The following is a 26,245-nucleotide window of genomic DNA, read 5'->3' as shown; positions in this document are numbered from 1 at the left end:
TGGCTGCAGTCACTGTCCGCAGTGATTTTGGAGCACAAGAAAATAAAGTCTGTCACAGTTTCCATTGTTTCCCATCTATTTGCCATGAAGTGATGGGACTGGAAGCCATGATCTTCGTTTTTTGAACGCCGAGTTTTAAAGTCAGCTTTTTCACTCTCCTCTTTCAACTTTCATTAAAAGGCTCTTTAGTTCCTCTTCACTTTCTGCCATAAGGGTGGAGTCATCTGTGAATGTGAGGTTATTGATAGTTCTCCCTGCAGTCTTGACTCCAGCCTGTGCTTCTTCCAGGCCAGCATTTCTCATGATGTACTCTGCATATAAGTTAAATAAGCAGGGTGACAATATACAGCCTTGACGTACTCCTTTTCCTATTTGGAACCAGTCTGTTGTTCCACGTTTGGTTCTAACTGTTGTTTCTTGACCCGCATACAGGTTTCAGGAGAGAGGTAAGGTGGTTTTGTGTTCCCATCTCTTTAAGAATTTTCCACAGTTTGTTGTGATCTACATATTCAAAGGCTTAATGTAGTCAGTGAAGCAGAAGTAGATTTTTTTTTTTTTTAGTTCCCTCACTTTTCCCATGATCCAACGATCCCATGATCATGTTGGCAATTTGATCTCTGGTCTCTCTGCCTTTTCTATATCCAGCTTATACACCTGGAAGTTCTCAGTTCACCTACTGTTGAAGCCTAGCTTGAAGGATTTTGAGTATTACACTGCCAGCATGTGAAATGAGCAAAATTGTCCAACATTCTTTGGAATAAGAATTAAAACTGATCTTCCCCAGTCCTATAGCCACGGCTGAGTTTTCCAAATGTGTTGACATACTGTGTGCAGCACTTTTACAGCATTATCATTTAGGTTTTTAAACAGCTCCACTGGAATTCCATCACCTCAACTAGCTCTGTTCATAGTGATGCTTCCTAAGGCCTACTTCACTTCGCATGCCAGGATGTCTGGCTCTAAGTGAGTGACCAGACCATCATGGTTATCTGGATCATTAAGAACTTTTTGTACAGTTCATCTGTATGTTCTTGCCACCTCTTCTTAATCTCTTCTGCTTCTCTTAGGTACTCGCCATTTCTGTCCTTTACTGTACCCATCTTTGCATGAAAAGTTCCACTGTTATCTCCAATTTTCTTGAAGAAATCTCTAGTCTTTCCCATTATACTGAATCCCTCTATTTCTTTGCATTGTTCACTTAAGAAGGCCTTCTTACCTCTCCTTGCTATTCTCTGGAACTCTGCATTCAGTTGGGTATATCATTTCCTTTCTTCTTTGCCTTTTGCTTCTCTTATCAGTTACTTGTAAAGTCTTCTCAGATAACAACTTTGCTTTCTTGCATTTCTTTTTCTTGGGGATGGTTATGATCACCGTCTCCTGTACAATGCTACAAAATTCCATTTAGAGTTCTTCAGACACTCTGTCTACCAAATCTAATCCCTTGAATCTATTTGTCACCTCCACTGTCTAATCATAAGAGGTTTGTTTTAGGTCATACCTGAATGGTCTAGTGGTTGTCCCTCTTGTTGATCAGTTGCTCAGTGGTGTCCAGCTCTGTGACCCCCATGGACCACAGCACACCAGCCTTCCCTGTCTTTCACTATCTCCCAGAGTTGTTCAAACTCATGTTCATTGAGTCAATGATGCCATCCAACCATCTCACCCTTCGTCACCTCTTTCTCTGCCTAACCTCAATCTTTACCAGTTTAGGGGTCTTTTCCAACGAATTGGCTCTTTGCTTCAGGTGGCCAAAGTAAAGGAGCTTAAGCTTCAGCATCAGTCCCTCCAGTGAACATTCAGGGTTGATCTTTAGGATTGATGAGTTTGATCTCCTTACTGTCCAAAGGACTCTCAAGAGTCTACCCCTTTCTTCAAGTTAAGCCTGAATTTTGCAATAAGGACATCGTGACCTGAGCCACACTCAGCACTAGGTCTTGTTCTTGCTGATGTACAGAGCTTCTGCATCTTTGGCAGCAAAAAATACAATCAATCTGATTTTGGTGTTGACCTTCTGGTGATATTCACTGTAGAGTCATATCTTGTGTGCAGTATAAGCATCAATGTTACTGGCCTGATTTCTATAACTATAATGTAGATAGGAGAATTCCCAGGTTTTAAAAAATAAATCCAAAAATGTTTAAGGAAAAGAGGGACATCAAGCCTATGATATTTAATTGAGAGATAAGAGAAAAAACAAATTTGAAAGAATATCCTAAACAACTTTTCTGTGTAAAATTATGCTCCCCAAAATTAACTGACCCTTTTGACTTTGAAAAGATTAAATATATCTACACTTAAAAGCAGATAATAAAAAAAGATAATAAAATACACTTTTATGAATTCTACTTGTAAGTCAGTAATAACATGCTAACTGTATTTGAAGAGTTCCTTGTTTTTCTTGTATGTTACTAAGGGTATGTTTTTATATTTTTGAGTGAAGGGATGTGCTTAACAATATATAAAATAAAAAATGATTTCATTTCTCAAGAAAATATTAGTCCCTATTTTTAAAAGAAAAGTCACCCAATGTGAAGAATTATCCAAATGCCTTCTATTACCAACAGTGGGATTCATAATCACAATACAGCTTTGAACCTGAAAGAGTTAAGTGCTGGCAGATAGAAGAATAAACAAAATATACTCTTAGAATCATTAAATATACAAATCATATGGTATACGGAAATAAATATTTTTGATGTCAGCTGAAAACATTTGTAGGATGATACATTCACTAACATGACCCCCAAATTAATAAGTAAGTGAAGTGAAATGTAGACGGTAAGCTTAGGGAAGTCAGACACCAAGATTCTATTCTATTGTCTGAAAAACTAAAAACTGAGAAGAATTATATAAATTTCATTTTTTTCCTTATCCAAACTTCATATAACTCCGTTTATAGGTACTTAATGAAAAATTTATATACAAAATATTGGATTACTACTCGATAAGTTATGAGTACAGACTGAAACACCATTTATAATTATTGACACTAACCCTCATTTAGAGAAAAACAATATGTACCCTTTGAGTCAATATTGCTTCTTGCCTCTGTTACTGAAAAATTAAAGAAAACTGAAAAATTAACATGCCAAAAATCATAACCTGCTTTTTACCTCTGGCTCTAAAGTGAAACAATTGGTTGAAATGTGAAAGCCATCTAGCCAGAAAGTCTGAATCCCACTTTCTCTTGGATTATATAAAAATGAGTAAAGCGTATCACACAAACATTATATTTTCTTAGTAACTAATTTTAGCAACGGACGAACTGCATACCAAGTACAGTACTACTACCTATATAATAGGGACACAGAGGTAACATAAAATAATTTTTAAAAAGGTAAGACAAAACTTCTCATCAAGAAGTTCACATTCTACTGAGACAAGAGAACAATAACTTAGAAAAACACTGATGGCTATCACCATGAAGGTACAAACACTGCCTGAAGTCAGAATGGAAAGTACACGTTTTCAGGCTGAAATTTCCCCTCAGCTGAGATTTAAAAAATGCATAATGGAGCTCAGAGGCATAGTAATGTCCAGGAAAGTAAAGATCAGAAAAACGGGTGAAGAGTTGGGTTAATATAAAGAAGCGACTGGAGATGAGGTGAAAAGAAACACAATATTGTGAATATCATAGAGAAGAACAAATGATCAAGTTAAAAAAAAAAGAGAGAGAAGATGAACTATTTAGGAATTATTACAACGGGTTAAGCTAAAGTAAAGATAAATACAACCAGACAATGGCAGTTCAATTATGGCTTTGAAATGCATGAGTTTACCACTGTTTATACCTGGGATTCAACAGAAGTACATATTTCCTTTGAAGCACAAGAATCTGGGAGTCCACATTTGAATTCTGGTCCCATCACTTGCTGGCTTAACCTCTTACATGACTCTTTGGCCCTATGTCTTTGGTTTACTCCTCTGTAAAATGGATGTAATAGTATATACTTGAAAGAATGCTTAGGAGAGGATGAAAAACATTAGGGAAATTTCTTAACAATATTCCTGATAGAAATAAACTATTAAACATTAGTTATCTATGTTTTTAATATAATGTTTGGAGCTTGGCTGACTAGGAAAATGTCAGAATCTTAAATGTGGCACAGAGAAAAAGAGAAGGAAAGATGTGGTAGAATGTGAGAACCATGGTAGGATATAAAACCAGAAATATCACTCAGGGTCAGAGCACAAAAGGCCTTGAACGTCTTGTCAAGTAGTTTTTATTTATTTCACAGATACTTTGGAAGCAATGAAAAATTTTGGGAATGGTCATAAAATCACTGAATTTTGAGGGAAGAAAATGTGTCTTTGTCTTCTGATAGTTCAGTTCAGTTCAGTCGCTCAGTTGTGTCTGACTCTTTGCGACCCCATGAATCGCAGCACGCCAGGCCTCCCTGTCCATCACCATCTCCCAGAGTTCACTCGGACTCACGTTCATTGAGTCCATGTTGCCATCCAGCCATCTCATCCTCTGTTGTCCCCTTCTCCTCCTGCCCCCAATCGCTCCCAGCATCAAAGTCTTTTCCAATGAGTCAACTCTTCGCATGAGGTGGTCAAAGTACTGGAGCTTCAGCTGTAGCATCATTCCTTCCAAAGAAATCCCAGGGTTGATCTCCTTCAGAATGGACTGGTTGGATCTGCCTGCAGTCCAAGGGACTCTCAAGAGTCTTCTCCAACACCACAGTTCAGATAAAGGAGGTATAAAGGTGGATTACAAATGGAGAGACTGCATATAAGGAGGGTAATTGTTCACTAACAACAAATATTTAATAAGAATCCATTCCATTTTAGGGCTTCCCAGGTGGCTCAGTGGTAAAGAATCTGCTTGCCGATGTAGGAGAAATGAGCTTGATCCCTAGGTCAGGAAAATCTCCTGGAGAAGGAAATGTCAAGACCTCAGTTTTCTTGCTTGGGAAATTGTATGGACAGAGGAGCCTGGCAGGTTACAGTCCATGGATTCGCAAAAGAGTCAGACACAACTTAGTCACTAAACAACAAAGAACAACATGTAACATTTTAGGTCATCTGTAACATCCATCAGCAGTGGAAGAGAAGAGGAATCATGAGGGCCTAAACTAATAAGGGGAACGGAATACAAAGGAGGGTGTAGACACCAGACACCACGTGGAGTCTGTTCGGGGCACAAGGGTTGAAGAAAAGGAAAAAGTCAAAGGTACCATAGAAATCAAGCCTAAAGATGCGGGTGAAGGGAGAACATTCTTTCAAATAATAGTTACTGAATTTAGTTTATGAACATTAATTTGAATAATAGGGACCTTCTACAGAAATATTTAACAAGAGGTCAAAATTAAGTTAAAATTGCTTAATAAAGTAGGCTGTTATACATACAGTTTATGTAAAACATAAATTATATGCTAAATATACAATTAAATGTTTATATAGTTGCTTTAAAGCTTAAAAGCATAGACCATGGTTATTGTAAAATTAGCACATTTTATTTACTAAAATTTGAAAGAAAAAGCAGTATAAAAGGTATAGATAAAATTATACGTGATTAAGATTGAGAAAAAAGCTATCACTTACATTCAGGTTTTATGATATATAAAAATGGACCTTTGAAGAAAAGGCATTTCTTCCTAAATAATATGTTAAGACAGATTTTAATATGTTTATGAACTATTTACAGGGAGTATTTATGCTGATGCTTTCTTACACCTGCTCTAGGCATTTCTAATATATAATTAACTTCGCCACCATCACTAAGTAGTTTTGAAATATGAAAAAGTGTGTATGTAAATTGGTATTTAGCTTGATTTTGCTTTTGAAAAAATCTGTAAGTATCAGAAAAAGCTAAATACATGCTGAGAGTTTCTTAGTTAACCTCTAATTTTCTGTAGCATAATAAATAAATGTTTTATATGTTTTAGAATATGAGTGGTACCCCCAATTTAAATTCACCTCTTCAATTTCATCCTACACCTGTCATTTGAAGCTAATAGGAATTCCTCAACATTTGTAGGTCTAGGGTTAGAGCCATTTTTGTCTTTAAATTATAACACCTTATCTTACTTTTAAAAAAACAAATTGTGCCAGATCCTTGCAACATAAAACCTAAAGTAAAACATGATGAGGAAGCTAAGCATTACATCAAGCAAAACTAAAGGGAAACATTGAACACTTTGACGGTTTCTATCTTGCCCCCAACAGGTTAAGTATTATTATCTGGTCCCATCACTTCACGGCAAATAGGTGAGGAAACAGTGGAAACAGTGGCTGACTTTATTTTTCTGGGCTCCAAAATCACTGCAGGTGGTGATTGCAGCCATGAAATTAAAAGACACTTACTCCTTGGAAGGAAAGTTATGAGCAACCTAGATAGCACATTAGAAAGCAGAGACATTACTTTGCCAACAAAGGTCCATCTAGTCAAGGCTATGGTTTTTCCAGTGGTCATGTATGGATGTGAGAGTTGAACTATAAACAAAGCTGAGTGCCAAAGAACTGATGCTTTTGAACTGTGGTGCTGGAGAAGACTCTCGAGACTTCTTGGCCTGCAAGGAGGTCCAACCAGTCCATCCTAAAGGAGATCAGTCCTGAGTGTTTATTGGAAGGACTGATGAAGCTGAAACTCCAATATTTGGCCACTTGATGCGAAGAGCTGGCTCCTTAGAAAAGACCCTGATGCTGGGAAAAATTGAAGGCAGGAGGAGAAGGGGACGACAGAGGATGAGACGGTTGGATGGCATCACTGCCTCGATGGACATGAGTTTGGGTAAACTCCAGGAGTTGGTGGCGGAAAGGGAGGCCTGGCGTGCTGTGGTCCATGGGATTGCAAAGAGTCGAACATGACTGAGCAATTGAACTGAACTGAAAACCATTGAATAGTTTTTCTTTCTTTTTTTTTTAATTCCATAAGAGATATATAGTGAACTTACTAATTTTTCATTTCTTTTCGAAAGCATTCATGTGACACACTTCTCGGTCAAAAACTTACAAATCAGAGGTGGAGATACTCTACATTATGGCTAGGAGCCTAAAAACCATTAAACAAATGCAAAAAATCAGAGAAAAGTTTTAGTTGCTAAACTCTGTGCAATAAAAAGTGAGAAGGGAGATCATCAGGAAAGTGCCAAAGTAAGTCATGCATGGAAAAGTTCCCAGCTCTTAGAAATTCACTGACTAATATCTCTAGCGATTTCATGAGACAGCCCACAGACATTCTTGCAAAAGGAATCTAAGAGAGGAGTGAACCGCATCTTCTAATAATCCACAATCAAAGGTCATTCTAAAATACCTGACGATATCAGAGCCAAACAGTTTTCATAAACTCTTCTTGTTCTTAAAGTTCTTCTTGTCTTTATAATTCCTTTTATGAGGACAAAAAGGATGCAAAGAGCTTGAAAGATGGAGTAGAAAAAAAAAGGGGGGGTACTGAGCATTTGATATAAAGGAATACCTCTACAAGGTAAACAAAGGATATAAAAAAATTAGTATTGAGACTTCCCTGGTGGTCTAGTAGTTAGGACTCCATGCTTCCAGTGCAGAGGCCGGGGTTCAATCCCTCATCAGGGAACTAGATCCCACAGGCCACAGTAAAGACTGAAGATCCCAAATGCTGCAGCTAAGACCCAACTCAAAGAATTTTTTTTTAAAATATTTAGTATAAAGAGAAGAGAAACTAGCTAAAAACAGTACAGAAACTGTGCACTGACTGTTTTTTTTAACCAGGCAGATGAAACGAGCAGCTCTATACTATTTTAAAAGGCTCTCTCATTTTCTTAAATTTATAGAAAAATGTCATTTAAGAGAATTTTAGGTCAAAGTATAACTTCATGACTATACCCTATGCTAAATATCACCATATAAATGCAATTATTCATTTAGTGTCCTCACTTTGAAATATTTAAAATCTCATATTGCCATTTCTCAGCCACACAAGATGATACTGTATACTCAGAAAATACACATTTTTAACTTTGTTGTGTCAAAATAATCCACAGAAACAAGATTTCCATATCCAGTGATTTTTGTTATCTGCATTTTTAGATTATTCAGGCCAATGCTCCCATTTTGAGAGAATTAAACTCTTACATTTAAGAAATGCTCAGGTTCATTTGACTATAAATTTTCAACTGCTATGAACAACCTGCAATATATAAGGAAGATTTAAAATGAAAAAAAAACTCTTATTCGAGCAGAAAGGAGGAAGAGTTCATTCATCTTCTTTACTATCCTCAAGTCTCAGAGAATAGCCCAGTGTGTTTACTAAAGTTTTAACTGTTTCTGTAAAAGCCTGCTATGGACAGATATTAATAGCATGCCAAAGAGAAAAATAAAAGTTTTGCTAATAAGAAACAAAGGTAAAAATAGAACTGTCACTATGTTGAAAGAACTCTTTATATCCCAGACTGAAAAATAATTATTTAACACTATTGAAAGTAAAAATATACAGAAAGAAAATCATATAAGTATACTATTTAAGAACCTAGAAAAAGAATAATAAAATGAATAAAAGACATAAGCAAATACAAAATTGGATTTACTAAAACAAGTTATGAATGCAATGTAAGAGGAAAAGATTTATTTGTAACATCAACAAAACCCATTAGACATCTTGCAGTAAACTGAAAAAAAAAAGTAAGACCTAGATGAAGCAAATTATTCATACAAGATTGTATTCTTTATGATTTTTTTAAAGTGGATCATTTTTAAAGTCTTTACTGAATCTGTTACAATATTAATTCTGCTTCATGTTTTGTTTTTCTAGCCACAAGGCATGTGGGATCTTAGTTGCCTGACTAGGGATCGAACCCACACCCCCTGCACTCAAGGTGAAGTCTTAACCATTGGACCACCAGGTAAGTCCCAAGACTGCACTTTTTTAAATGTCTGTATATTTCAGTATGGAGAGCTTTTTTCTTATTCTACGTATTATGAATAATGAAACAAAAATACATGTAAATGTATTAAAATAGTTTTAAGATTAATAACATTTATAGCTTAGTTTCTTATATTCAGAGTAAGTGTGAAAACATGCAAGTAAGGACAATCACATAAAATAAAGCTTGTAAACTGCCCTCAATTTCAAGGGCCTACCCAACACTCTCATTAAAACTAATCTCCTAGTCCCTGATTCTGTCATTCAGCTTCATAACACCACTAAAGCACCTACACAATGTTCAGCTGATCCCAGAACAACAAGGGGTTTGCTGATGCCAACCCTCTGTGCAACAGAAAAATCCTATGTAATCTGTAGTCGGGCACTCCATATATGCAGTTCCTCCCAATATCAGGTTCCTCCTGCACACAGCTGTACATCCTCTATACACAAGACTCAATAAACTGCAGACAATGTAGTACTACACTATTTACTGTTTTAAAAATTCATGTACAAGTGGGCCTGTGCAACTCAAATCTCTGTTAAGTCAACTGGATATAAATTTAAGTCCTAACACACTACTTCACATATAGTAAGTACTCAATAATTGGGGAATTGAAGAATAATCCTTCATCACAAAGTAATTCAGTATAATGAGTGTTGAATTGTTGTAGCACAATGGGCTGTTACTCTTATTCAATGAAATCTTCACTCATTTTCTCCACTAAAATGGATCAGTCATATTGGAGATAATATAGCAAAAGTAATACTGTCCCACAAATATGATTTATACACATATTAAAACACTTAACCCTAATGATGTTCTAAATAATAATAATATGCAATATCAGCTTGCATTGTAAAGCTAACATTTGTTAGAAACACATGTTATTTCCTGTTTGTTTAAGCCACACAATAAATTCAGCTGCATTTTGCAGGTGAGGAAAGGGAGATACTAAGAGGTTAAATAACGACCCAAGGAAAGACAGTGACAGTGCCAGTATATGAATCCAATCAGTATGATTTCGAAGCCCAAACACTTAACAATGTTATGTTCCTTTATAGCTACAAATACAGATAGACAGATAGATAGACAGATAGATGTATGTGAGCATGCTCAGTCACGTCCAACTCTTTGCCACCCCATGTACTGTAATCAGACTTCTCTGTCCATGGAATTTTCTGGGCTAGAATACTGGAGTGGGTTGCCATTTCCTTCTCCAGGGGTTCTTCCTGACCCAGGGATTGAACCCGTATCTCTTATGTCTCCTGCACTGGCAGGTGGATTCTTTACAACTAGCATCACCTGGGAAGATAAACAGTTACCAGCACCAGAATAAGTAAGTATCAAGGAATCTGACTGAACATTAATAAGAAATAAAATAGTTTAATAATAAAGCACTTTCAATAGTAAATTACACTAATAGAATAGCCATAAATATACCATAGTTTAAAAAATAACTAATGAAAGTTTGTAAGTACATTTATATATTTACAACAATGTTAAAGGGCTTTAGTAGGCTGAATTTTTAAAAGAATATCTACATCTACAGTACATTTAAGCCTTACCATTTAAATATAAATTTATTTCCTCACTTCCCTATGGACTTTGAATTTTAATAAATGCAAATACTAAGGGAAAAATGAACTTTTCTCAATGAGGTGAATGAAAAAATGAAGAAATAAACTTTGCCTCTCATTTTTTTATAAATTTATTTTAGCCTTTGCCGCATTAAATATAATTCACTGCATGTGGCATATTTTTTATTTAGTTAGATAACTAATGTGGCTATAAGAAATAAAAATGAATTTCATATATCACATCACCATAGAAAAGTCACAGACAGCAAAATATTATTTTGCCAAATTTGGGCAACAAGGAAACTATAAGGAATTATTTAAAGCTTCATAAACTACCAGAGAATGTGCAACAGCAAAAAAAAGAAAGGTATTTATCTTTCATTCTCTTTAATTTTCTATTGCATTGTACCTCAGTTCTACAGATGTATAATGTCAGCAACAAAAATAATATGAAATAACTGAATTAATCTTAAACCTAGCAGAGAAGTATGATTCCCAAAGGGAAATATATTTCTAAAAGCACTCTGCCTGTCGGAATAATAATAACTTATTTTAATTTAAAACAGCTTTTAGCTAATAGAGTTATTCAAAGTTTCCTTTTGCCTATGTCGGCAAAAAAATTAAAATAATACTTTGGGTAATCTTCATGACATTATATTCTTGGATTATTAGATATGCACCAAAGCACAAGCAATAACAGAAAAACAGAGAAAAACTGGACTTCATCAAAACTGAAAACTTTCGTGCCTTTAAGAACACTGTCTAGACAGTGAAAAGACAGCCTATACAATAGGAGAGAATATTTGCAAATCATATGTCTGATAAGGGCCTCGTAATTAGAATACAGGCTTCCCTGGTAGCTCACTGGTAAAGAATACGCCTGCCAATGCAGGAGACACGGGTTCGATCCCTGGGTTGGAAAGATACCCTGGAAAAGGAAATGGCGACCTGCTCCAGTATTCTTGCCTGGGAAATTCCATGGACAAAGGAGCCTGATGGGCTACAGTCCAGGCGACACAAAAGAGTTAGATAGGACCTAGCAATTAAATAACAACAATGACTCAGAATTCAACAACAACAAAACCAAATAATCCAAATAAAAAGTGAACAAAGGACTTGAATAGACATTTCTCCAAAGACATACAAGTGTGAAATAGGCACATGAAGAGACCAAAAAAAAAAAAGAACAAATATTTGTACACTCATATTCATCACAATATTACTTATAATAGTCAAAAGATGTAAGCAACTCAAGTATTCATCAACAGATGAACAGATCAAAAAATGTAGTATACATATACATCAGAATATTATTCAGCAATAAAAAGGAAGGATATTCTGACATATGTTAAAACGTGAAAGAACCTTGAAGACATTATGCTAACTGAGAAAAACCAATCACTCAAGGACAAATTCTGAAAATTCCACTTATCTGAGGTATCTAGAGTAATCATAAATTCCACTTATCTGAGGTATCTAATCATATTCAAAGTGACAGAAAGTAAAAGAGTGGCTGCCAGGGGCTGGTGTTGAGGAATGAAGATTTATTATTTAATGGTTATATGGTTTTAGCTTTGAAAATGAAAAAAACTTTCGAGATGAATGGTAATGATGAATGCACAGCAATGTGAACGCACTTAATGCAACTAAACTTCCTTCTTTTAAGGGAAATTTTATGCTACGTACATACCACAATTTTAAAAATTATTCTTTAAATGGTCAAGAACTTGAATAGACATTTCTCCAAAGACTATATACAATGGCCAACAACATCATCACTAGTCATGAGGAAAATACAAATCAAAATGACAATGAGAACTATTTCTACACCTATCACCACAGCTAGAAGCTTTTAAAAAATGTAAAATAACAAGTGTTGGCAAGAACATAGAGAAACTGGAAATTATCCACTGATGGGAATGTGAAATCATGCAGCCCTCATGGAAAACAATTTGAACAATTTGGAAGTTCCCCAAAAGGTTAAACATAAAATTACCAAACGGCCCAGAAATTCCTCTCCTAGTTGATACATAAAATAACCAAAAACTTGAAATCCCCCCAAAAAACCATGTACAGTAATGTTCTCAGTAGCAGTATTCACAATAGCCAAAAAAGGTGGAAAAAGAGCAATGTGCATCAATAAATAAATGGGTAAAACTACTATGATATATGTATACAATGGAATAATATTCATCAGTAAAAAGGAATGAAGATAGATACTATAACAAGAATTAATATTAAAAATATTATGGCTAAGTACACATTTTATAATACCATTATATGAAATATTCAGAATAAGTAAATACATAAAGAAAGCAGATAAGTGATTGCCAGGGGCTTGGGATAACTGCTTAATAAATATGATATTTTCTTCTGGAATGATGAAAAAATTTTGAAACTTGATGGAGCTGATGGTCACACACTATTATGAAGGTACTAAATGCCACTGAATTGTAACCTAAAATGGTTAATATTATGCTATGTGATTTCACCCCAATTTAAGAAAAACCCTCTAAAAATGGGGTTATGGATGGAAGCAATATATAAATAACAGAAAAATATTAAGCAAATTACTTCACAAAATCCCCACGCACTATTATATTAGTATTAAAATAATTTGGAAAGCATAAATAAAATCTTTTATAAAAGTAAATTAAGACAATTATATATAAATATTTGAAAGGTTGCAAACACATAAAAATTGCAATGTAAAAAATACAAAAAAAACCCAGAGATGGTTTTTTCCTTAAAGTCATGGAAACAAAGCATTTGTGTGTGTGTGTATGTGTGTGTCTGCTCAGAAACTCAGTCATGTCTGACTCTTTGCTGTCCATGGAATTTTCCCGTCAAGAATACTAGTATGGGTTTCCATTTCTTACTCCTGGAATCTTCCTAAACCAGGAATCAAATCTCTGTTTCCCGCACTGGCAGGCAGAATCTATCAGCTGCACCACCTGAGAAGCCCTATAAATAATCATTATCTATCTAATCTATCTGAAATACATTTTTTGTCCAATGAAATTTTGGCTAAAGAAAATTTAGTAGTAAAAAGCTTTGGAAAACAGGATGGTTATTTTTACTCAACAAACATAAAATAACAAAATATAATACTATGATTATAATAGACAAGCTCTGAATTTTTTGGATTCTATTGCACAGATATCTCCTGCAGCTTCCTTACACATTGAACACAGCACTAAGCTGTGGCTTTTGGCTAAGGGTTCCTGGATCCTCCCTGTTCATATTAACACTACTTCTGCAATGATAGTCAAGAGTTAGGTCTAAGAATCAGATATTTCTTGCCTGTTAGTAGTAGTATAATCTTGAGCATTTCACTTAACTTCTTTGTATATTTGGCTATACCTAAAACGGAAGCAATTGTGATTCCTCCCTTACAGTTGTCTTGAAATGAGACAATGAATATAAGCTATGAGTACAGTACCTCAAGCACAGAAAATGCAAGTGTCAACCAATTCATGTGTTAGAGCCTCAATCAGGGCAGAGCAAAATTTCCATTCAGCAGAAACGAATGGAAACCTGCTACCGCCAGTTTCATTGACTCTAGGACATAGCTCATCATTCTGTCTTTCTCAACTCAGTATAAATTTGAGTCATTTGGGCAGACTTAGTGCTTCAAGGCTGTATATTGTCACCCTGCTTATTTAACTTATATGCAGAGTACATCATGAGAAACACTGGGCTGGAAGAAACACAAGCTGGAATCAAGATTGCTGGGAGAAATATCAATAACCTCAGATATGCAGATGACACCACCCTTATGGCAGAAAGTGAAGAGGAACTGAAAAGCCTCTTGATGAAAGTGAAAGAGGACAGTGAAAAAGTTGGCTTAAAGCTCAACATTCAGAAAACGAAGATCATGGCATCTGGTCCCATCACTTCATGGGAAATAGATGGGGAAACAGTGAAAACAGTGTCAGACTTTATTATTTTGGGCTCCAAAATCACTGCAGATAGTGACTGCAGCCATGAAATTAAAAGACACTTACTCCTTGGAAAAAAAGTTATGACCAACCTAGATAGCATATTCAAAAGCAGAGACATTACTTTGCCGACTAAGGTCCTCTAGTCAAGGCTATGGTTTTTCCTGTGGTCATGTATGGATGTGAGAGTTGGACTGTGAAGAAAGCGCCGAAGAATTGATGCTTTTGAACTGTGGTGTTGGAGAAGACTCTTGAGAGTCCCTTGGACTGCAAGGAGATCCAACCAGTCCATTCTGAAGGAGATCAGTCCTGGGATTTCTTTGGAAGGAATGATTCTGAAGATGAAACTCCAGTACTTTGGCCACCTCATGCGAAGAGTTGACTCAGTGGAAAAGACTCTGATGCTGGGAGGGATTGGGGGCAGGAAGAGAAGGGAACGACAGAGGATGAGATGGCTGGATGGCATCACGGACTCGATGGACGTGAGTCTGAGTGAACTCTGAGAGTTGGTGATGGACAGGGAGGCCTGGCGTGCTGCAATTCATGGGGTCGCAAAGAGTCGGACACGACTGAGCGACTGAACTGAACTGAACTGAAAGAACCAAGAATCACCCTAGTACCTAAACTAAGAGATTGATTTAATTATTTTAGGGAGTGGCCTAGACATCCATATTTTTAAAAAAGCTTTCCAGGTGATTTTAAAATGCAGGTAGTATTAAAATTCTTGTCTAGATCAGCCCCAGGCCCTCTCTCTAAAGATTCCTCATCTTACCACAGCTTTTCAGTGAGTGCTATTCAGACACTCTCCATTTAGAAAAAGTAGAGTAAAGATTTAAGGAAAAAGGACCAATTTAGAAATGAAGAAGGTTATTGAAAAATTACAACTTGAAAGAAAATTTTTTTAAAGAAAGACCAAAATTTCTTTTTAAAAAAATAGGAAGAAAAAAGTAGCAAGACAGATAAAGAAAACAGATGAAAGGATTTCAGGATCAAAAAACTAAGATGGTAATAGTTAGCACTTACAATGCTCTTTTAATGTGCTTTAATTCCTATTACATATGCCTCCATTACACATGATCTCATTTGATCTTTACAATAATCCAATGAAGTATTATCATTTCACTTTTACATATGAGAAAAATGAAGCACTCTCTAAGGTTAAGTGAATTAACCAAAGCGATACATTTAAACAGTGGCAGAGTTGGAATTTCAGCCAACGACTGATTGCAAACCCATTCTCTTAAACCTTATGCTATATCACCTTGTCAAAAACAAACAAAAACTTACCAGATATAAGGCATACACAAAATCTTTATTTCTTATTTCTAAATTAAAATGTAAAGTGGTCACTTACTATTATTAAAAATAAGTTATAAGCAGTGATTTTTTTTTCAGAATACTGAGATTACACATAATTTCTAAATTTAATTTGTCTGTATTTGCTAAGTTTCCTATAGCAAATATGTATTCATTCTCAGATAAGAAAAAGTAGGAGTTTCTTAAAGCAAGTACATCACAGAATTTTTATAGTTCACAGTCCTCAATAAATATATATTCTCTTCCAAAAATACTCAGACAACAAAAAAAACTTCTTTAATAAAATACATTTTCACAAGAGGCTCATCTTTCTTAATTTTCTTTCCTATAGTAAAAATACATTGAAGTGAAAGAAAAAATAATTACCTGTACACTGTCCTCCATTGGTTGGATCCCCATAATAACCTGGCATGCAGTCTTGACACTGCTTTCCTGTGGTAAGATTTTTACACTGTTCGCACACATTATTATTGATGCAAGTGCTATGTCCATTACACTGGCAAGCTAAAGAAAATAGTAAAAAAAAAAGGTTGATCATATCTACGTAACAATATCAAGTATAACTGCCATAAAGACAAAGAATTTATTTTACAAATCTGAATGACAGCGAAGTACAAATGGTATTTCCCAAGTGTTTTTTCTTTTCTTTTAACATACATCTCAAAATATTGACACGGGACAAATTCTACCTATGATCTGTAAAACATAATGGCTAAAAATTAAAGTGAACCAGAAAAGTTATAGCTAAGGAGAGAATGAAAAGTCAAAGTGTTATTCGCTCAGTCATTCGATTCTTTTCAACCCCAGGGACTGTAGCCCACCAGGCTCCTCTGTCCATGGAATTCTCTAGGCAAGACAATGGAGTGGGTAGCCATTCCCTTCTCCAGGAAATCTTCCCAAACCAGGGATCAAACCTGGGTCTCCCAAACTGCACGCACATTCTTTACCATCTGAGCCACCAGGAGGGAATACATTTTGGTCCTTAAAGATGCATGTGACTATTATGTCTATTAAGTTAACACAAGAATAAATAGCATAGCTCTGATAAAGATGCTAAAAGGTATCAACTGTCCTTAGGTATAATAAAAAAGGATCAATAAACACAGAAAACTGTGTGATGCTAAGGCCTTACTTCAAGAAAATACATTAGTGTAAAATTTAACATAGTACTTTTAAATTAATTTGCATAAATGTTTATCTTCTTTGGCAAGAAAAGCTTCAAGACTTACTAGAAATTTTACTTGAAATGTGAGCTAAAACAAAGAAATCTGAAGCACGAGATATTTTATATCTTCATATGAGATCTAATATATTTTCATATTAATATTACAATAGAATTTTAAAATTTCAGATGAGAAGTAAAGTTTATATATGAAAGCTCCTGTTTATTGTCTATTGGAGGCATAATATTAACTTACTTTGGTAACTTTTTGTAGAAACATCATTATCATTTTCATCATTATTACAACTATGCATTTAATTAGTGCCCTCACCTCAAACCAGGAAAGCCACTATTAAATCGATTGCAATAGTCTGTGCTGTTATCTATTCTGCTTTGTCAGTTCGCATACTGCATCAGTCTTCTTAAATATTGTAACTACTACCCCACTGCAAGATAGAACACCAAGTGGTATACATGAATTACGTAATTTAATCCCCACAACAATTTTGTATAGAAGGTACTATTCTCAGGGTTGTTTCCAAGATCAAGAAGCCGAGATTAAGCAACACATCTAATCAGTGGCAGGAACAAATGCACAATCAGGATATATGAATCAAAGATCAAATATTAAATTTCATACATACTCCATGTAGAAAATGTGAAAGTCTAAGAGGGAAATCCCAAGAGACTAGGTCATCAACATGAGTTAACATCAAAGGGTAAAGAAAAAGTAAAAAAATAAATACCTATATCTTACAGAAATTTTCAGAGGCATAATTCTACTATAATATAGTATAAAAATGGCATGCAGCCATCAGAGAAAAATGTACAATAATCTTACTCCTAATAAAACTAAGAGAATTACAATATAGTTTTCTAACTTTATATTATAAAACAGCTAGGAGTAAATTTAATAACAAGAAAAACATTCATAATAAAGTAAGTCAACTAAGAACCCAAACATTGTATCTAAGTGAAGTGAAGTGAAAGTTGCTCAGTTATGTCTCACTCTTTTGTGACCCCAAGGACTATACAGTCCATGGAATTCTCCAGCAAGAATACTGGAGTGGGTAGCCTTTCCCTTCTCCAGGGGATCTTCCCAACCCAGGGACCGAACTCAGGTCTCCTGCATTGCAGGCGGATTCTGTACCAGTTGAGCCACAAGGGAAGCCCAAGAATACTGGATTCAGTAGCCAACCCTTCTCCAGGGGATCTTTCTGACCCATATCTAGAATGACCACAATTATGTGCTGAAATGTATAAATATGCCCATGGAAAATGGTGGTTATCTTTAGTAATATTTTTCTACATCATCAATTTTCTTTATGGAGAACTTTAGTAAGATTTTTCTACATCAATTTTCTACTATAAATTCATATTACTATTATAATAAGAAAAATAATGAACTTATTTTAATAAAGAACTTTTTTTAAATTGTGCTTAAAATTTTAAGTCATTTTTTATAGAAAATTTTATGTAAGGCCACTAGGGTTGATTCACTCAGGTTAAAACAAAATTTATTCAGTTCTTACTACATGTAAAGTATTATCTGAAAAAGTCAGAATAAGAGATAGGTAACTACAAGTATTTTTATGAAACCCCTGGCTACATTTTTTTCATCAGAAACATAAATGCTTTAACTTCTGAATAAAATTACTAAATTAGTAATCTCACCTAATATCCTCCTCAAAGATAACCAATGAAATAATAAGAAAACTTGCCAGCAACAACAGGAATTGTAGTACGATGTTGTTGTTGTGGTTGTTCAGTCTCTCTGTTGTGCCCTACTCTATGTGACACCATGGACTGCAGCACACCAGGCTTCCCCGTCCTTCATCATTTCCCGGAGCTTGCTCAAACTCATGTCCGTTGACTTGGTGATGGCCATCCAACCATCTCATCCTCTGTCATCTGCTTCTTATCCTGCCTTCAGTCTTTCCCAGCATCAGGGTCTTTTCTAATGATTTGGCTCTTCATATCAGGCGGCCAAAGTATCGGAGCTTCTGCTTCAGCATGAGTCCTTCCAGTAAATACTCAGGACTGATTTCCTTTAGGATTAACTGGTTGGATCCCCTTGCAGTCCAAGGGACTCTCAAGAGTCTTCTCCAACACCACAGTTCAAAAGCATCAGTTCTTCAGAGCTCAGCTTTCTTTATAGTCCAGCTCTCACATCCATATATGACTACCGGAAAAACCATAGGTTTGACTAGATGGACTTTTATTGGCAAAGTGATGTCTCTGCTTTTTAATACACTGTCTGCGTTTGTCATAGTTTTTTCCCCAAAGAGCAAGAAGCATCTGTTAATTTCACAGCTACAGTCACCATCTGTAGTGATTTGGGAGCCCAAGAAAATATAGTTTGTCACTGTTTCCACTATTTTTTTATTTATTTGCCATGAAGTGATGGGATCAAATGTCATGATCTTAGTTTTTTGAATGTTGACTTTTAAACCAGTTTTTTCACTCTCCTCTTTTATCAAGAGGTTCTTTCGTTCCTCTTCAGTTTCTGCCATAAGAGTGCTGTCATCTGCATATTATCTGAGGTTATTGGTATTACTCCCAGCAATCTTGATTGCAGCTTGTGCTTCATCCAGTATGGCATTTTGCAATAATAAGTTAAACAAGCAGAGTGACAATATACAGCCTTGATGTAATCCTTTCCCAATTTGGAACCAGTATATTGTTTATCTGGTTCTAACTGTTGCTTCTTGACTGGCATATGTGTTTCTAGGAGGCAGGTAAGTTGGTCTGGTATTCCCATCACTTTAAGAATTTTCCACAGTTTGTTGTGACCCATATAGTCAAAGGCTTCAGTGTAGTCAATGAAGCAGAAGTAGATGTTTCCCTGGAATTCTCTTGCTTTTTCTATGATCCAACAGATGTTGGGATGACAACTACATAAATAAAACTAGAAAGTAGCAACCTAGTATATCTCTTGGAATTAAAGGAGGACTTCTGGCATAATGCCACTCAACTGTAACCTTCCTAAAAGTGAGAAGTTCTGAAGGCAGCTCTGGGTTATGGTGCAATCAAGAAGCATATCATTGGTATGCCTCCATATTGCTGCTAGAATGTGATACAGCAAAGTCTAAGGTTCCAAGTAATGAATATACCATACAGAAGGCTGATATAATTTAGACCTACTGCTACAAAATTTTCCAGAAAAAAAAAATATATGGTCATTTTTGCAGTTTGTAACTAGTATGGCAGCAACGGCAAACAAGGCATGTGATAGAGAGCAGGATCCAGGAGTAATGACTGTATCAAACATACAGGAAAAGGATACACCACGAAACCTAGGAGGATGCTCTATTCTCCAACACCATTGGCTTGTTGGATCAAAAGGTAATGTAAGCTTGTACCTAACAGTTCTTCCAAAATTCACTGTTACTTGAACAGTTCTAATAATAATTTGGTTCTGTAACATGAGTGAAACTAAAGAGAAGTCATCCATATTGTTTTGTTTAAATTTTAAAACTAGTCCAGATGGCTCTTCACTTACATACATACAAACAGAAAAAAACTGAAAATAGAACATAATGAGAAATACAACATTTGATATGCAAATAAAATACATAGTTTTGAAAAATATGTGTTCTCTAAAACAGATGTAAGACATTAAAAAATATATGCTTGGCATTCTCAATAAAATTTGAAAAATTACACACAGAGAGTCAAGAAATTTACTCAAAACTTTTTTTTCAAAACATAGCCCTTTAAAAGAAAAGGGAATTATCATTGCTAAAAATAAAACTGGGATTCAAAAGAAAAATGTTAAAGAGAAGCTTGAGCTAGTGACAGAACCTTACTATACATGGGACTAGACAAGCAAGAGCTAGTGGGTTTGGGTTTCAAAACCCAGAGGACCAGAAGATATAATCTCTGGCATACTTAAGAGATAACCTGAACCATATTTATAATGCTTAAAGCCTTCAAGTGTAGCCTCTCTCTGTGTAAAAGGTACTAAAATACATCAAAGCCCAAAGAAGCAGAAAAGAACATTAAGTCCACTGGCATATTGTATAGAAGACAAAAGTCACTTATGAGAGCCTGTACCGATCAGATGGGTTGGGTTGAAATTCATTGTCTATATGGTAAAGAAACCTCAACATTAAACAACAGTATTAAAACCTGCTCTGTAAATAAGAAAAGCCTCACACATCTTGTAAAAGCAGATGTAAATGGCCTCTTGAAATATTTCTTCAACTCAGGTCACACAAGTATGTCAGACTCTGCAGACCATGGAACCTCTTCACAACTACCATTGTGGCCTTTGTAGTACAAAAGTAACCACATACAATATACAGACAATTGATAATAGCTATAATCCAGTAAAACTGTATTCATAAAAATAGGCAATCAACAGCTTTGGCCATTAGACCTTGGTCTGCAAATCTTTGATACAGAAAAAAAAAAAAAAAACACTTACTGAATTAAACCTCAAAATGAAAAATTATAAGCCGCATAAAGGAGTCAGGAAAAAGAGAGGGAGATATTAAAAATGAGAACTGACACCCTAAGAATTTGAGTAAAAGGACAGTTATAAGACAATAAAAGTATTCAAAACAAAAGCAAAAAAACTGAGAAAACCAAGTTTAAGGAAGTAAAGGTGGGTATTACTAGATTACAGTCTCATCAAAAAGAAAATATCAAAAAATATAAAAATTATAAAAAATAACTAATGGAAGTGATAAAAATAGAACAATAACTGAAATGAAGGACTTTCCTGATGGTCCAATGGTTAAGGCCCCATACTTCCCCTGCAGGAGGCAGAGGTTCAATCCCTGGTTGGGAAACTAAGATTCTGCATGCCTTGCAGTGTGGCTAAAAGAAACAAAAAGTAAAACAGAATTCTACAAATACTTGGGGGGGGGGGGGGGGGGGTAGGGAAAGTGTTACAAAAACTGAAATGAAAATATACTACAGAGAGGGATTCAACAGTAAATCTGAACTGTCAGAAGAATTAGAAAATGTGAAGAGAGATCAATAGAAACCATGTCAGCTGAAGGACAGAGAAAACAAAATGAAGAAAAATGAACAAAGCCTCAGTTAATTGTGGGAAACCATGAAAAGCGTCAATCTATATGTAATGGGAATGTTGGGGGGATAGGAAAGAGACAAAGAAGGCTAAAATTTACTTAAAGAAATAATTCCTTAAAAGTCACCAAATTTGATAAAAATATTAATCTATACATCCAATAAGCCTGAATATTCATTGGAAGGACTGATGCTGAAGCTGAAACTCTGATACTTTGGCCACCTGATGCGAAGAACTGACTCATTTGAAAAGACCCTGATGCTGGGAAAGATTGAAGGTGGGAGGAGAAGGGGATGACAGAGGACGAGATGGTCGGATGGCATCACCGACTCAATGGACATGAGTTTGAGTAAGCTCTGGGAGTTGATGATGGACAGGGAAGCCAGGCGTGCTGCAGTCCATGGGGTCACAGAGTCAGACACGACTGAGCAACAGAACTGAACCAAGAGCCTAATGAACTTTAACTATAATATATATGAAGAGTTTGACAAATACATTATAATAACAGTGATGAAAGGCAAAGAAAAGTAAAAAATCTTGAAAGCAGCAGGAGAAAATATTACTTCTCACTTACAAAAATCCCAATAAGATTAATAACTAACTTTTAATCAAGAAACATGGAGGTCAGTAGGCATTAGAATAATATATTCAAAGTTCTCAAAAAAAACACATGGTCAACCAAAAATTTTCTACCAACAAAACCACTTTTCAAAAATTAAAGTAGAACATTCACAAATAAACAAAAATTGAGAGAATTCACTGCCAGGAGATATAACTTACAAGAAATACTAAAGCAAGCTCTTTAAGGAGAAAGCATGTGATACCAGACAGTAATTTAACTCCACAAAATAAAACAAAGAGCACCAATAACATAACTGTCATTTATAAAAGAAGGTAAAAACGTATATTTTGTCTCCTTTCTTCTTTTACCTTATTTTTACAGGTTGCATTTTAAATGATATAATGGTATTATTGGGCCTATAAAACATAAAATGTAAAGTACTTCCCAGCAACAGCACAGAGGAAATACATGGGAAAAAAATCTATATTGGTCTAAGGATATAATGTGGTATTACTAGATGGTAACACAGATTCACAGGAACAAATGAAGAAAACTAGAAATGGTAAATACAAAGATTAACGAAAGCTAAAAGTAAATACTCATCCTTCTTTTTTCCCTCAGATTCTTTAAAAGACATGAACTTATCTAAAGTGATAACTGTAAAATGTACTCTTTGGTTTGCAACATGTATCTATGTAATATGTATGACGATACCACAAAAAGAGAAGAAAGAAATTAGACCTATAAAAGTAATATCATTTTATCTCATTGGAATTATGTTAGCATAAATGAAGCATATTTTAATAAGTTAAGATATATTAAGAAAACCCTGGAGTAACCACTAAGAATATAGCTCATAAAATATAATGAAAAAGTTATTAAAAATTAAAATGTGATATTATAAAATATTTACTTACTGCAAAATAAATAAATAAATGAAAAGTGGAAGAACCAAATTCATCATATACAGAGGAAAAATAACATAAATCCAATTACATCAAAAATAACATTAAATGTGAATAGGTCAAATGATTCAATCAAAAGGCAGAAAAGACAGACTAGATGAAAGACAAAGAGCTAACTATGTAACCTTTATAGAAGACATATGTAAATATTTACATACAAACAGCAACAAGAAAGTTGGGATGTTATGAGATGAAGAGGGACATTTTATAATGATAAAGAGGACAATCCATCAATAAGATGTAGAAATTGTAAACATACATGTATCTAACAACAGAGCCTTAAACTACATGGAGCAATCACTGACAGAAATTAAAATAGAAATAAAGAATTCCACAAAAATAGTTGAAGACTTCAATACTTCACTTTCAATAGTGAATAAAAGAACTAGACAGATGATCAGCAAGGGATTAGAAGACTTAGAAAACGCTATAAATCAATTGGACCAAATAGAAGTAAATTTAAAAATCCATTTAACAACAGAATATACTTCATTCTCAATTACACATAAAAAACCTCATCAGGTCGTAAACTTCAATACATTTAAAAGGACTGATGTAATATAAAGTATGTTCTCTAACTACAACTGAATGAAATTAGAAATCTATGGAAAAACCACAAATTATGGAAATTAAGCTACACATTTCTAAGTAACAAATGGATCAAAAACAATCATAGGAAACTTAAAAATTACTTTCAGGTAAACTAAAATAAAGCATAACAGACCAAAAATCTTACAAGATGTGGCCGAAAGACTGTTCAGCAAGAGATTTATATTGTAAAAGCCTTCATTCAAAAACAAAAAAGGTCTCATATCAACCTAACTTTGCACTTTAATAAACTAAAAAATTAATAGAAAACTCAACTGAAAGCAAGCAGAAGAAAGGAAATTAATAAAAATCAGAGTGAAAATAAATAAAATGCATAGCAGGAAAAGAATAAAGAAAATCAATAAAGCCAAATACAAACTGTTACTTGCAATGTGCAACAAAATCAACAAAGCTTCAGCTAGACTAACAAAGAAATTTAAGAAGACACATTATTAAAATCAGTAATGAAAGATGAGACATACTACTGATAAAGACTGGGAAAAAAGACTGTAGGGAAACACTATGAGCAGCTGCATGTCAATAAAGCAGATAACCTAGATGAAAGGGGGAGATTCCTAGGAAGATACTACCAAGAAAATATGCATAGGCTATAACAGTAAGGAGACTGAGTTAGAAATCAACAAAGTGCCAGAAAAGAGTAGCCCAAAAGCAGGAGGCTTAACTCAGTAATTCTACCAAACTCTTTAAGGAGAATTAACAATTATTCACAAACATTTCCAAAACACGGAAGCAAAGTGAACTTAACAAACTAGGAACAGCAGGCAATTGTTTTAACCTGATAAAGGACATGTATAAAAACTTCATAGCTAAAGTCATATTTAACGGTGAAAGACTGAAAGAAAGCTTTCTTTTTAAGGTCAGGACCAAGACAAAATTGTCCTCACTTGTCACTTCTAACAGCAATGTACTAGAGGTTCTGGATAGGGCAATTAGGCAAGAAAAAGGAAGAAAAAAAAAAAAGCAACCAGATTTTAAAAAAAAGAAAACTAACTTTGCTTGCATATGACATAATCTCGCATACAGAAAACTAAGAAATCTATAAAAATTATTTAATCTACTAATGTCCTCAACAATGTTACAGGTCATTTACAGAGAAATCAGTTTCACTGTATTGATATACATTTACAATGAAAAACTTGAAAATGAAGTTAAGAAAACTACAAAATATCATTGAAAAAAGTTAGTGAAAAGGCATCTGTATTCATGAATTAAAAGACTTCATATTAGAATAGCAATTCATCCTAACTGATCTGCATATTTAATGCAAATTCCAAAAGATTTCTTTTTTATAGGAATAAACAGCAGGTCCTAAAATTCATATTGAGAAACAGAAGCCCAAGACTAGGGAAAAAAGTCTTGATAACAAGAGAGTTAAAGGTACTGACACTTCCCAATTTCAAAACTTATTTCAATGTCTTAATAATCAAACCATATGTCATTGTCATAAGGATAGACATATAGATCATGAAATAGAACTAGATACAGAAATAATACCATACATCTATGGCCTATTGATATTCAACAAAGGTGTCAACAAGTTTAAATGGGGAAATAAGAGTCTTTTCAACAAATGGTGCTGGGACAGCTTGATATTCACATACAGAAGGATGAATTTGGATCCACATTTCACAACATATAAAAATTAACTAAAAATGATCAAAAACTTAAAATTATAAAAATGTTAGAAGAAAATATAGATACAAATCTTCATGATTTTGGATTGGGCAACAGTTTCTTAGATATAACATCAAAAGCTTAAATAACTAACAGAAAAAGATATACTAGACACTATCAAAATTAAAAATTAAAAAAAACTGTGTCTCAAATGACACCATCAAGAAAGTGAAGACACAACCACAGAATAGGGGAAAATATCTGAGAATCGTATGTCTTATAAGGATCTCCTCAGAACATAAAAATAACTCTCTCAATTCTACAATTTAAGAAACAACTTAATTTTTAAGTGGGCAAATGATTTAAACAGACGTTTCCCATAGAAAGAACATGAGTAGCCATTAAGCAAATGAAAAGAACATCATAAGTCATAAGAGAAATATGAAACAAAACCACAATGAGCTACCACTTCACATCAAGTAGGAGGGTAAGAAAGAAAATGATGAATAACCGGTATTGGTGAAGAGAGTTATTAGATCCAATACACACTGTTAGCTATAACATAAAATGATGCAATAGCTCTGGAAAAAGTCTGGCAATTCCTTAAAAGGTTA

The 26,245-nt window shown here is 34.6% G+C and overlaps 1 protein-coding gene across 1 annotated transcript in view; it reads right to left on the bottom strand.

The window, feature by feature from the left end:
• ATRNL1 (attractin like 1) overlaps window positions 1-26,245 on the bottom strand; it is an 802,972-nt gene that overhangs the window by 568,697 nt on the left and 208,030 nt on the right. Inside the window, exon 19 of the mRNA XM_012102986.5 lies at window positions 16,048-16,185. Coding sequence (XP_011958376.3) covers window positions 16,048-16,185 — 138 coding nt within the window. The remainder of the gene's footprint in view (window positions 1-16,047; window positions 16,186-26,245) is intronic.

This window comes from Ovis aries, chromosome 22 (genome assembly GCF_016772045.2).
Source record: "Ovis aries strain OAR_USU_Benz2616 breed Rambouillet chromosome 22, ARS-UI_Ramb_v3.0, whole genome shotgun sequence".
Classification (NCBI taxonomy): domain Eukaryota; kingdom Metazoa; phylum Chordata; class Mammalia; order Artiodactyla; family Bovidae; genus Ovis; species Ovis aries.
Note: the sequence above shows the minus strand (reverse complement) of the source record. Positions and strands in the feature narration are given on the sequence as shown.